Source organism: Bemisia tabaci, chromosome 1 (genome assembly GCF_918797505.1).
Source record: "Bemisia tabaci chromosome 1, PGI_BMITA_v3".
Lineage (NCBI taxonomy): Eukaryota > Metazoa > Arthropoda > Insecta > Hemiptera > Aleyrodidae > Bemisia > Bemisia tabaci.
In genome coordinates this window covers 86,766,760-86,781,615 of record NC_092793.1, presented here as the reverse complement: position 1 = coordinate 86,781,615, position 14,856 = coordinate 86,766,760, and the positions used below count along the sequence as shown (strand labels likewise).

Below are 14,856 nucleotides of genomic sequence, written 5' to 3'. Positions count from 1 at the left end.
TTCCGCGATCAGAAATTGCCGGTATTGAGGCTTCATTCCCAATGAATTTCAAGTCCTCTTTCACTCGGAGGGATCCGTCTGTAAATAAGGGCGCCTTTTTAGTTGTTTTAAGTTTTGAACGGTGCCAGAGATAACACAGTATAACTTCATTATAGGTCGGTAGTTGGCTATTTGGGGACTCGCAAGGATCGCCGAAAATTGGGCAATTTTCCATATTAACACCCCGCATTTCCAATGTTTTATGGGAAAACATTTTGGAGAAAGTAAAGTCAAACGTTATTGAATCAGAGTTTAGTTAAACACTTTATAGTTTATAACATTTTATAACATTTTAGAACAAAGTTTGTAACATTTGCCAAATCACTTGAACGAAACGAGAATAAAAATGCGGCAGAAAGAACGTCTCAAAACGGCACTCAAATACTGTCAATGCGCACTGTAACCAATCGAAGCAAATACCAGCAGGACACTGATCTTTTTCTTAATTGCATCTCACTCAGTTGCTAAGTGTAGCACACTGTATGTGACATCCTCTCGAAGTTGGAACCTTCCCACCCTTTCCCGGCTAATGTTGCGAGAAGCGGGCAACCGAGTCGGCCGCGGCCGACCGGCATGCCGACCGCTCGTTGTTGCCAGAGAAAGTCTTATTACCTTTATTTCAATGAGAAATGAAAAGGTTCAGAGCTCTTTATCGTCAATTTCTTATTTTGCACAATATTTAACCTGAAATTTTCGTACAGTAATGCTAATATGTGTCGCAGTTGCCAAATTCAGCTAAAGAGCTTAAAAATGGGATTTTAAGGTATTGTGGGCAGTTTTGCCGATCATCAAGGGGAGAAAAAACGTAAGAATAATATTTTTTAAAAGCGTGAGTGGTGAATTTTTCACAAAAATTGTCTTCAGTATCACTTTGCGCCGACAAATGACATTATTGCCACTTAGAAGGTGAAATAACAGTAAAAAATCGTGATTTGGGGTATTTTGGCGGTTTTTTGCATTCCGGGCACAGAAGATGACGTCGGAAAAATTTCAACAAATTTGTGCTTCATTTTCTCACCTATTAGCAGCTTTTGCGCACCCTCCATTAGCGGAAAAAAAAAAAGTCCAAAAACGCTCCACCCTATGAACATTATGAAAGCCCCAAGTTTTTCTCTCTCTATTCCTAAGTATGTTAAGTGTGTGTTGTTCTCATAATACTTCCAAAGTTGCCTTTTGGAGCAGAATAACTTTATGTTTTATCAAGTATCGTCAAAATCCTGAACATTCACTTTACATCGTTTTGAGAGGGTAACACTTGTAGAGGTAATGGGTTGATTCTTTTAAGTTCTTCTAATAATTTCTATCTCTTGCAATTTTTTAGCTTTTCATAGAATTCCATAGTAACAATAAACGGGTTGTTAGCAACACAAAAATCTGGAAGTCAGGAGAAGACAAACCCATGGGAAAAAACAGGAATTTTGGTGCTGGTCAGGGATTTTTTGTTTTTACGGCACCTAAGTATATCCAGATCCGCATCATATGGGGCACTCCTAAGCTTAGGTTATAGGACCAGCTTAGGTCGACTACCATGTCCAATTGCGGAGAAAAGTGATCCTTTTGCTGGGTCTTCCTGGAAACTGCTGGCGCCCTCTCTAACCCATGCATGCGAGACTATATCAGTCTCATACATGAAGGTCAGGGAAAAGTCAGAGAATGGAAAAAAATAATTTGGCCAACAACTTTGTAACGAAATGAATTTTAAATTCAATCCCATGTAAATATTTTCTCAGTATCATCCCTGTATCTTTTAAGACATAGTCTATCATCAAGAAATACAAAAGCAATCGAATCATTGAGTTTGAGAAGGAGCCATCCAGTTCTCCTACCACACTCTATTTACTTTCCTTTCCTTTGCTGAATTAAATTTTCCAATTGTTTTCTCTCTCTAGAAATTCAATCTTGATAATGCAAAGATTATTGTGCAGTTGAATAAAAAAAAAAAAAAATTATTTGTCGAATGAAGAGAGTGGAAGAAAAAGTCCAAGTAAAAGTTAATAGGTGCTTTTAACACCCGCTGATTTAATTGAAGAAGCTTCTCATAGCATTTGCTTGATGCCGACAATTTCTAACATCTACTTTTTTCTTTTTTCAATTTTTCAGGGATGGAAAATACTTCTTAGGTTCCGATTATGGTTGGACCGTAGGGATCCGGGAACATTCACTTGTCCCAAAGAAAACTTTACCCATCTCAGCCTTAGTGTTCAATTTTACTCCTGGAGAAGGAAAGGACCCACCTTTATTGCCTTTCTCAGCTGTACAGCAACTTTTTGCAAAGGTACGATCATAATACAGTCGGACCGCTTAATTGGGACACATCCGTCCCGGGCTGTTTTGTCCCGATTAAGCAGGTGTCCCGATAAAACGAAGTATATAAACGAAGTATTGGTAGTATATAAGAGATTCTGTCCCGAGCGATTTTGTCCCAATAAAGCGGTTGTCCCGATTAACCAGTGTCCCAATTAAAGGGGGCCGACTGTATCACGAAGAATTGATAACAAAAACCATTTTCCCTTTGAAGTTTTGATTTTTGGAGTCTTTTGTTCCTCCATTGATTAATTCATCATCCATAACATCATAATTTCAGCTCTTAATGCAGTTGTTTTACACTTGGTACTTTCTGGGATTACTATACTCCCAGGCAACAATATTCAACACGGCTGACGCTTCGGCCGGCCGATAAAATCCCATTTTCTCATTTCCAATTTGGTCGACCATCTTGAATATCTAGCATCTAGCATCCTAGTGTGCAAGGGTTGGATGAAACAACTTTTTTTACCTAATTTTCGCCTGTGCTGTAGTATTGTTCTTCAAGCGGGGAGCTTAAAAAACAGCATATTTCTTATACAGATTGGTATGTTGGGAGTGTATTTTAGACTTTAACGACGCGCTTAGCATGATTTTTGAGTATTCTCTATTAGAAATAACTCCTCTTTTTGCTTTAGCTGAAGTTTTCAACAGGCTCATTGTGCAACCAGTTGATCTTCAGGACACAAAGGAGTTTCTACCTTCATGGCTACGTCACTCGTGTCGCGATTCATGCGTTTTTCGAATTTTTGAATTTTGTCACTTGAAGGTTCAGATAACTTCCTCTGAGTCAAACTGCACAGAGACCACACTGTTGGTTCCACTCGGACACAAATTACACCCAGAGGGCTTTTTCTTTGTATGAAAAATTCGACGGGACCTCAAAGAGCCGTATGCAAAAACGACATTTTTCGCCCCCCCACTAAAACTTATTCAAACTTCGTCTATCAGTTACTAATACTGAAGCGCTTCTCTCCCCAAATTTTCAGACCCCCAAAAAATTTTGGGGGGGCGCTAGGGGGGGTGGAAGTCAAAACCTGTGACCCTCGATATCTTTTGAACGAAACAAGATATTGAGGCCCGGTTTGGACGAAAAATCGTCTAAAATTGCATACTTTAAGATTCTAAAGGTCAAAATCCCAAAATGAAATTTTTAACTTAACTTATGTGCTTTTTTTCAGTTTTTGAGGAAAAACAATTTCTTTTAAACAGATTAAACTGAAATTTCACATTTTTTGATTTGAACCAAAACCAGTTTTTTAAATTGTTCGTCTTTTTCCGCATCCAACGAGTGGTCGTATAAGCTGGGGAACCGAACGGTTCCGGAGTTATGATCGATTGAAGTTTCCGCTCAACGCTCGCCGACCGATTTTCGCGCGCAAAAAAGTCGGATTTTACTGTTATAAAATCAGATTTAATGTTCAAACTGAGCAAAATGCATTATTAGGGACTCTAGAGGGTCGCTGAGTCCAGAAATTACAGATACTTCCAAAAATTCACGTTTTTAAAATTACAGCTCCGTACAGGACCACTGAGCGGCCGGTCGGCGCTCAGTGGGCCTCTAAAATAGCGCTACGGAGCTGTAATTTTAAAAACGTGAATTTTTCGGAAGTATCCGTATTTTCTGGACTCAGCGACCCTCAAGAGTCCCTAATAATGCATTTTGCTCAGTTTGAACATTAAATCTGATTTTATAACAGTAAAATCCGACTTTTTTGCGCGCGAAAATCGGTCGGCGCGCGTTGAGCGGAAACTTCAATCGATCATAACTCCGGAACCGTTCGGTTCCCCAGCTTATACGACCACTCGTTGGATGCGGAAAAAGACGAACAATTTAAAAAACTGGTTTTGGTTCAAATCAAAAAATGTGAAATTTCAGTTTAATCTGTTTAAAAGAAATTGTTTTTCCTCAAAAACTGAAAAAAAGCACATAAGTTAAGTTAAAAATTTCATTTTGGGATTTTGACCTTTAGAATCTTAAAGTATGCAATTTTAGACGATTTTTTCGTCCAAACCGGGCCTCAATATCTTGTTTCGTTCAAAAGATATCGAGGGTCACAGGTTTTGACTTCCACCCCCCCTAGCGCCCCCCCAAAATTTTTTGGGGGTCTGAAAATTTGGGGAGAGAAGCGCTTCAGTATTAGTAACTGATAGACGAAGTTTGAATAAGTTTTAGTGGGGGGGCGAAAAATGTCGTTTTTGCATACGGCTCTTTCAAAGTATGACATTAAGAAAAATTCCATTTAAAGAACAATTGACCTATAGGAAGTTAACTGCATTAAGAAAGTTTTGAATTTTTTTGATAAGGAGGTACTGAATCCTTTGGGAAAGATCCGAAAAAGTAGCGCTAAAGTACTGATTTTTTGCCAGTCAGTCTTCGTAGACACCCTGACTGCCAATCTTTTTCATCAGAAGTATAGTGGAATGCAGTTGGTGCGGATATTTTCACTTGCCTTCATAATGCAGTGGGGAATTTAAAATATCATTAAGTCAAATTAATTGACTCATTTGCGTTTAATTTTTCAATTGGATTACGATTAAAAAAATTAATTGCAATCACCGTTAATTAATCACGCAGCTCTACAAATTTTTTTTCCTTTAATAGGAAGCTATTTTCTATTTTACAGTTTGGCCATGTTCTACAAAATGCACTTTGTGAGGCAGCTTATTCAGATGTGTCAGGGCTGTCATACGTCGAGTTTGAAGCTGTCGAAGCTGTTCCACATTTCTTAGCTAATTGGTTTGTAATTCAGATTTGTTTATCTACATCTTTTTTATCGAAATTTGTGAATTCTTAAGTTTTTTTTTTTTTTTACTGATCATTCACCACACCATAGATCATTCATAGATCGGTTGCAGTGAATCCTTTCTCTACCAATAATCAGGGTCGCAAAAAATAATAAACTATGAAACCAGGCCAGTCGTGTGTTGGTTGTGCAAAACAATGGAATCCCCCTGAGAGCTGGAACCCCACAGATTTATAGAAATTTTTATTTCCTCTCCAGATGTCCAAATTTTCCAATTTCCAAAAGTCCTATTTTCCTGGTGAAAATTTCCTTTTTTTCCTCCTTAAGGAAAATTACACAAACTGATTGCGGTAAACACACGGGTCGTAAGACGGGATGTTGGAGTTTTTTAGCCAACGTGCGTAAAAAGTTCAGCTTAAAGCTGATATCTCATTCCAGAGGGAAAAAGCTCACACACAAGCACAATTTTCTCTCAAAATTCCCATCCCATTCCCCATCCATCAATTCCCATCTGTAATGAGATATCAGCTTTAAGCTGAATTGTTTACGCACTTTGACTAAAATACTGCAACATCCCATCTTACGACCCGTGCGTTTACCGCAATCAGTTTGTGTAAAACCGCCTCGCCAGGCATATGCTGTTTAGATAATAGCTCACGAGATGGTGTTAGTTTACTTGCTGCCAGCGTCCGCTCGCCCAAGTCTCGGGCTGGTTTTCATGCCCTCTCTAGCTTGGTAGCAGAAAATTCATAAGGCTGCACTGCACTGAGGATTGGCCCAACAAGGCTGAAAGGCGTTTGCAGTTGCCTTCCTGAATGGACGTAACTAGTGTTGCTCCAAACAGCGTATGGGTGAATTTCAGCTAATGGGAGAAAATGGTTCTGAAAAAAAGTTAAAAAGTTATTTGGCCATATCAAGCTATACAGGGTGTTCGAAAAGTCCCCTCCCCCCCCTCTAACTTTTGACCTAATTGAGGTAGAGATTTGAAACTTGGAGGGTGTTCCTAGATCAAAGGAAGCCACTTTTTGACCCCCCTCCCCAAGATTTTGGGGGGGTTACGGACCCTAACTTTTAATTTTCAAATGGGAAGACCCCCTTTGTGATACCTCGTTCGAAAGAGCATGAAAAAAGAAAATTTTTCGCGCAAACCCGAAGTCATTATCTCAAACCGTTTCAAAATGGCGGCCGGTCAAAGTTCCAAATGGCCGAAAATTGGCACCTGTGCTATTTGCGCATGGATTTGCTTGAAACTCGGTATCTGAGAGTATTTTGGCACGAGAAAAACGAATTTGACGTTAGATTTTCAAAAAAACCCTAATTTTTCAAAATGGCCGCCGGTTTAGGCTCAAAGTGGCCGAAAATTTGACAAACTCGATTTTTTTTGCCAATGGATTCACCTGAAATTCGGTATCTGGGGGTATTTTGACCGGAGAATAACGAATTCGACGTTAGATTTTTAAACAAACCCTAATTTTTCAAAATGGCCGCCGATTAAAGTTCAAAATGGTCAACAATTGGCAACCTCGACTTTTTGCCGATAGATTCGCCTGGAACTCGGTGTTTGAGGGTATCTGGGTGGGAGACAAACGAATTCGACGTTATTTCACCGAGTTTCAGGCGAATCTATCGGCAAAAAGTCGAGGTTGCCAATTGTTGACCATTTTGAACTTTAATCGGCGGCCATTTTGAAAAATTAGGGTTTTTTTGAAAATCTAACGTCAAATTCGTTTTTCTCGTGCCAAAATACTCTCAGATACCGAGTTTCAAGCAAATCCATGCGCAAATAGCACAGGTGCCAATTTTCGGCCATTTGGAACTTTGACCGGCCGCCATTTTGAAACGGTTTGAGATAATGACTTCGGGTTTGCGCGAAAAATATTCTTTTTTTATGCTCTTTCGAACGAGGTATCACAAAGGGGGTCTTCCCATTTGAAAATTAAAAGTTAGGGTCCGTAACCCCCCCAAAATCTTGGGGGGGGGGGTCAAAAAGTAGCTTCCTTTGATCTAGGAACACCCTCCAAGTTTCAAATCTCTACCTCAATTAGGTCAAAAGTTAGAGGGGGGGGGGACTTTTCGAACACCCCGTATACTACTTTTCTGTTTTCTTAGAGCTCCATACTATAGCATTTAATTACGTGCATCGCAATATCTTTCGATTATTTTTCTTTACCAAGCTTAACATGTCAGTTTGGTTTGGACATGTCAGGTTTGGTGACGTCACCAAACTAACGTTTTGCTGTTATTAATTTTTTCTGCCAATTTACAGTAACAAAATCAAACTAATCATTGAGGTTAGGTCGAGAGGCCACCTATAGATGTAAGAAAAAAATGTTTGCTCACATATCCCTTGCATATTCCACCAAAAGTTTTGATGGAAAACAGCATCACCAAACTGACATTGAATAAGTGAGACACTCCAAAAACCATGGAAAAAACTGAAATTATGCTGAAATTGGAAGAAATATGTGGACTTATCAAGTGCACGTCTGATCGTTTTCCTTTTCTGCACTCAGTCATGCCTTAATCTGCACACAAGCGCAATATCTTCAGTGGCCACAAACTAAAACGCATAGCGTCACCAAACTGACATATTATTGAGTTACACGCTTCAAGTCTCAAATTAAATTGAATAATATAGTTTTCTGGTGTTTCAATGCATATTATATCAAACAATATACATTCAAGACTTAAAAAAAAATTAGACAAAGCTCGCAAAAGGTCCTGGTTTATTTATATAATGACTATATTGGTTACCTCCAAGTTACACGTCACAAAACTGACATTTTCACTGTTCAGCATGTTGAAAAAAAGGTTTAGAGTTATTCAAATCTCCTGAGGAATTTTTTCGTGGTTGGTGTGACCTGCTTCTACGCAAAAAACCAAACATCAAGAGAAAATATTATAATTGAAAGTTTTGAGCAACCAGTTACACGTCTTTCCCGTATTTTCTTTCATTAGCTGAAATCCACCCGTATCTCTTTGAGGGAAAATTGGACCGAGTTTAACAGAAAGGAACCAAGCCACATCAGCTGTTGCCAAAATTAACTGGGCAATTCAATTTTTTACGAAAGAATGTTTATACGGATTTCTGTGAAAATGATAAGAAATTTGCTTCGCACTATGGAGAAAATTCACTGAAATTTGCACGAAAATCTGCACTACCGTTTTCATGTAAAAAATTAAATTGCCCAATTAAATTTGGCAATAGTTGATGTGGCTTGGTTCCCTTTCTGTTTAACTCGGTCCAATTGTACTTGCGTGTGAGCTTTTTCCCTCTGTAATGAGATATCACCTTAAAGCTGAACTTTTTACGCACGTTGGCAAAAAACTCTAACATCCTGTCCTAAGGGTAATTGATTAAGAACTATAGTTATAATGGGGCAAAGCCGATTAGATTTAGGATAAAATTTCAAAATTTTTCTTCCTATTCAAGATGTGCATGTGCAAATAGTTTTCTATAAAGTTCCTCATCATTTTTATTTCTTTTCTTTGAGCTATCTTAAATAATATTCATTGGAATTTGAAAAATATATACTCGAAAATATATATATGCTCGAAATTTCTCCAGGGAAATGTCAAGACCTCTTTAGAAAATGAGGAGTAAATAAACAAAGTTTGTGAGTTTTCAGAATTTTTAGCGGTCAATTCTAATATGCAGCAGAGTATGGGCAAATCTGCTCAGATTTTGAGAAGTACTATAGACTGCTTCTGTGTTAGTGGTACTCGTAGAAATAGATAAAATAAAATCTTACAAGTAATGGAGGATCAGAATTTAAATTTTTAAATTTATCTAAATTAGAATTTTAAAACTGATGGATGAAAACTATTTTCCTTTATGTACTCATAAAAATATCCCACTACATCTCTGTAATAACGCTTTTATGCATATGTATTCCAATTCAAAGACTAAAATTGTAAGTGCTGTTCAAACTTCACCAATAACACCAAGGTTTTATAATTAAAACATTTTATAACCACCCCTCCCCCCCACTCGGTAATTATGCTCAACAATTATTTTCAAAAATCCAGTTTGAAATTGCTTGAACTTGCCAACAAAAAATAATTTTTAGAGGGAAAGAAGCTTCACCATTAGTCTCACATTTTTTCACATCGATACATAACCTGTTTTTGTGTTTTGATTTTAAGGTTGTATGATGATGCAGTATTCGCAAGTATCAATGGTCATTATAAAACTGGCGAGAAGTTAAATTTACCGCTCAAATCCATCCAGCAGCATTTGAGTGGTTTCAAATTATGCCACGAGTTGTTCAAATCACATTTAGACCTTAGAATGCATGCAACGTAAGTAAAAATGTTATATCTGTACCTGTTACGAGAAAAAATGAAACCAGACTGTTCTACATATTTTCAATTCTGTATTTTCATAACCATGGTATTGAACTAAAGCACTGTGTACAGTGAGAGGCCATCTTTAATTAGGATGTCATCAATGTCAAGTTCTTGTAATGGACCACTAGACAAGGTACGGATTTCAGCATTCTGATACATGCTTCTTAACCAAAATTTCACGCAAACCGTGATGCGCACAACGAAAATTACCGAAATCAACTCCTTAAAAAAATATTCAATAATTCTTGATGCTTAAATTCAAACCACCCGCTCATGAAAACTCAATGCTCTACGTGATTCACATCGCGCTCGAAACGTTTATCATGACAGTCTCTGCGATATAAAAATCTGGCAACCTCAATCTTGACGCTTTGGCTCAGCTAAAGCAAATTGCTTATAGTTTGAACAACAAGTGCGGTACAACAAATATGGTGGGAAATGAACATTGCTCGATTGAGAAGATTGCTAAAACCGTTGTAGTGCGCGATGCAACTCACGTAGAGCTTTGAGTTTCTTGTGAACGGGCAGTTCAAAATCCTTGTAACCAATGTGAAATAAAAACGTTAATATCTTCGTTAGGAGTTGGTTTCAGTCATTTTAGTTGCGCGAATCGCGTTCAGCGTGAAATTTTGGTTAAGAAACATGTATCAAAATCCTTTAATTCGTACCTTGTCTAGTGGTCCATTGAGGCATTACTGATTTAATGATTTCTTTACTTTCAGATGTTATATTACACTCGAGATTGGTCTATAGAAAATTTATTAATCTGGATTTTTCCGATTTTTGAACTAACCGATTTAGTTCGGAAACAGATTTCCTTTCAAAAGCGGTGAGGGACAGAAATTCTGTTTGTAAGAAAGGGAGTAAATTCCTCATGAAACCTGAATAATTACATCGTCAAAACGCAGTAAAAATACCGAAGACTTCTCGGAAGTCATTTTCTTGTCTTAAAAATATACATAACTTATGCAAAAATTCTCATATATATATATATATATATATATATATATATATCTATCTTACTTACAATAATTTACATCAAATGACAATAGAGAAAAAAAAGAGAGCAAAGATATCAAACTTAAAAGTCAAATTCTAATAGTCAAGAATAAAAACAATATAAACCGTAAATGCGAGTTTGATCAATTCAAACCCATACATAATCTTAATATGCTAAAAAGAATTGAATTGAAATAATTTGAAAGTAAAAATTTTTGAGTACGCAAGAGGAAAGAAGTATGAAAAATATCTTCACCTATGAATTTTCGGTTCGAATAAAATGAATGAATTAATAATTAAATGAATTTAATAAATAATTTAATAATATTAAAAGGCGATGTTCTTTTGTGCGAATGTGCCAATCAAAATCTCTTGTCCACGAGCGGATGAGAGCGAATAACAGCACATTAACAAGAACGATCCGCGTACCATGAACGCGCGGTCGCAGGGCTGATGCTTAGCTTGATAAAAGATCCGAGGTGCGAATTGAAATATCCTGTTCTCGACCAATCTTCAGAGGAACATCATTCCAGTTTTAGAAAAATCCTTAAAAGCGAATCGAGGGGAAGGAGTCCTAATATCAGCCAAAAGGAACTTTCTCAGCTTGAGAGTATACTGCTTGGCCCGGTGCTCTGCTTGATGAAAAAATCCAAGATGCGAATTGGAACAAATGTGTTTGCAGGGAATCCTTTGAGGAATATCACTCCGGTCTTGGAAGTGTCCTTAAAGGTGAATCGACACGAAACGAAAGAGTCCAAATATCAGCAAAAGGGAAGTTTCTCTGCTCGAAAGAAGACCAAGACGCCTCTAACTGTGTGGGGAGCGATTCCCGCCTTTATGGTCCCTACGCATCAGAAAGGCACTCAGTCTTGTCGCGATACCGCAATGCGTAGCGTAGACTGAGGAATTTCTGGTAGAGACGGAGGAGAGGACTTTTCGGGAAGAGGTGGTGGCAGCGAGAGGTGTCTGAAAGAAAAAACTCTTATTTTCCTTTGGATGAAGTGGACAAATCACCCTCAAGAGGGAGAAAAATCGGGGCGAAGACGCAGGCGAAGCCACAGCTCCCTTCGGACACGAATTTCCATAACACTCTGTCCGAACTCTCTCGACCCCGCGATGCGGCGTCCGCCGATCGCGAATCCTCGCTAGTACGCGCATGTGCTGTTCGAGGTGTGTATCAGCGAAAAAAGACGGAGAGTAGCGTTGTCGAATATCCTCCTAAAATCGAAAGATTTTATGGTGGATATTCGGAAACGAATACTCCTCCAACAGTATTTACACAGAAGAAGTTCATGTGCTATAGGTTCCCTTTTAACATTTCTTACCTTGCAATGCAGCCTAACATCTGTAATTTAAAATTATGAAATTTTGGGTTACCTAACTGGCTTCCACCTGTTTTCATAGATGTTGTATACTGTTAAAAATCTAAGCTCCCTACCCTCCTTCCCTCTCATTTTCGATTTCGATTTTTTTTTGTATTAAGGATTTTTGTAAAGTGCATGGTTCAGTCTGTGCCCTAAAAGCTGTAGTCGGGAGATGTTTCTAAATTATATTACGAAGTAGAAAGTTGACATTGAAAAAATTTGTACTGTAATGTTTTTGTTCAAAAAATTACCTGCAACAGCACATGAAATTTTCATTCGATTTTTTTCTTTCAGGGATGTATTTTGGAAAGACATTGTTAATGAAATATGGCCGCAGCATTATACTTTTCCACGCTCCAAATGGAATAGCCTGCCGTGTCAATTCTCTGAAGTTTTTAGCGATGGCTGGGCTGCGGCTTACTACAGTCGAATCTGGTCGCAAATGATAGCTGCAGACATGACCAGCGCGTTCCATGAAGAAAATCAGGATTCTGAATCTGTAGGTTTAAGGTGAGTTCGAGTGGAAGAATATTGCCTTTTTCCAAATCAGAGGATGAGAGCTTTCCATCAAGTGGGGGAGTCAAATTGAGTCCCTTCACTTTCCTGGCCTGTAAATCATACATCTCTTTCAAAATTTTAAAGTATGTAGTCGTAAACTAAATTAGAGAGTATCACAAATGAGAAAGTTTTGTCAAATATTTTATTGAGAAAAACAAGTTTAAAGGTGAAATATTATGTTGAAGTATTTGATACAAGTGAATTTTACATTAGAGAATGCGCCGTAATAAGGTCCAGTTTTCAATTCTATCAAGAAATGTATCCTTAAAAGTACTGTGCACAATCTGATACTACCTTAATTTTTTAATGAAGGCCGCTCAACCCTTTAATCTTTGATGTCTCTTGGTGTAATTTAGTTCCCTTGTACATCTAGCAGATGCCACAATCATACTTTTGCTTTGGGATAAGAGACTAATTACAGATTAGAGACTAAACAGGGAGTTGTAAAAATAATATGTGATGCGGATGAGATAATGTCCGTATGGTGCCCAAAAACTTTTCTTGTTGTGAGGAAAAAATGTTTATTTTCATACGAGTTGTACTTATTTACATAGAAATATTTTTCTTTATATTTTATGGTTCTTTTTTATTTTCAGATTTAGAGACACATTTTTAACATTTGGTGGAAGCTGTCATGCAAGTGAAGTATTTAGGAGGTTTAGAGGTAGAGATCCTAGTCCCACAGCATTACTGAAACAGTTAGGTTTAATAGTTGGTTAAATTTTTGGCAATTTTCTCACCAGGATTGTGCAAAATATCATGTATTTATGTCCCGATAAAGTTGTAATTAATTGTAAATATTTTGTCAATAAATTTGTTACAAAAATCACTATTTATTATTCTTATTTAGGTTATGATTACTGTTTTGTGTCTACAAATTCTCTCAAGAAGATAATCTCCTCTCCTTTTTCATAGCTCTTGAACCTTCTGAGAAAGGATGCTCCATAATTAGTTAGCATTACTTTCTGAAAATATATTACGAACTCACTGCAAAGAGTATGCAAGGCTAAAGGCCCGGCTGGGTAGGGAAGAACTGAAACAGAAATTGAGCCGTGAGCAAAAGGTTGCGCACGTTGGCGCGGGAGTGCGCGGCGAGCGGGATTCCCATATTACTGCGCTAATTGGTCAAGCAAGAGTTGCGGACGGACGATGTATAAAAAATTGCCTACGCGGAGGTGGTCCGGCAGCAACATATCACAGAGTACGTAGAGTCGTAATGTAAATGGGAGAGCTGGCATCATGTTCTGGTCGACGAACTCTGAGCCCGGTGTGCGCCGAGCTCTGGTCACTTTTTCGATCCAAAATGGCGGTGCGGAATACGTGATAATTTCATAGAGTACATTGAGTCGCAATGTAAATTGGAAAGCTGGCGCCACTTAAACGAACACCTGTTTTATTTGTTTTTTTTTTATTAGATTTTATTATTCACTCTGAAAAAAACATAAATGATTACAGAAATGTTCTATGTCCACCCTGAGCTTAGCTCGTGCTGTAGACAGGGTTGCCACAGTCAGGAAAAACTGGGAAATGTCAGGGAATTTTATAAAGTTAGGGAAAGCCGGGAAATGTCAGGGACAATGACGAAAATGTCGGGGAAAATTTGTTAAATCACCTTCATTTGCTTTCAAGAATGGGTTTGAGATTTTGATCAAGAAATTTTGCCCGAAAACTATTTTCAATTGTGCCTTCTTAACCATCCGTCACATCTTCAATTTTCAGGGAAATGTTAGGGAATTTCATTTTCTAAATACTGTGGCAACCCTGTGTGGAGTAGCAACTGAAGTACAACTTATAACAACTTAAAGTACAACTCAAAAGAATTACTAACTGAACACTTTGGTTGGCCTCACTCGACCACCAAAACAAATGAAAAAACATAGAAAAACTCATTAGACTTAATAAGTCACATGCAAAGCAAGACACAAGGGAAAGGATGTGATCAAAACTGGGCCCGACACCAATTACTGTTAATACATTTTAAATTATCAGAAGAATCATAATATTCTTAACCAATTTTAAAAGGGAACTTTAGCTGTAGATTGTAACCTGAGTGCTGGGTAAGTTCCTGTCGCTCCCCACCAGCCTATTCTGCCAAGGTTGAACCTGAAAAGGGTTGGTATTTCTGTGTGATGTCCTCTATCGGAAGGGATGAAATCTTTATAAAAAGATCCGATGCTCCTGATGGAATCTAGGACGTATAACTGGGAAAGGGACATCATTCCTAACAGAAAACAGAGCTCCTCAGATGAGTACCTCCTATGTAGCCTCAGAATGTCTTTCAAAGTTTAGTTTTGTGTTCTTACAATGTTTAACATCAAGTCTGTCAGATTAGTTAAAGCGATTTCGATTTCTGTGTGGATTCTAGAGTTTCGTGAATCTTACTGTTCAATAAAAATGTGCTCCAGTAATAATCCTCACTGACATTGAGACTACCACAGCAAAATTCTCCTTCAAAGGAGAAAATTAAGTCTTTGAAGATACTTTTTACCATGATG

The 14,856-nt window shown here is 37.9% G+C and overlaps 1 protein-coding gene across 1 annotated transcript in view; it reads left to right on the top strand.

The window, feature by feature from the left end:
* The window catches only part of LOC109041371 (uncharacterized), a 57,541-nt gene extending 44,351 nt beyond the window's left edge, over positions 1-13,190 (top strand). The window contains exons 8-12 of the mRNA XM_072306538.1: positions 2,140-2,314; positions 4,971-5,083; positions 9,237-9,392; positions 12,098-12,313; positions 12,958-13,190. Coding sequence (XP_072162639.1) covers positions 2,140-2,314; positions 4,971-5,083; positions 9,237-9,392; positions 12,098-12,313; positions 12,958-13,081 — 784 coding nt within the window. The 3' untranslated portion in view covers positions 13,082-13,190. The remainder of the gene's footprint in view (positions 1-2,139; positions 2,315-4,970; positions 5,084-9,236; positions 9,393-12,097; positions 12,314-12,957) is intronic.
* The last annotated feature ends 1,666 nt before the right edge of the window (positions 13,191-14,856 follow it).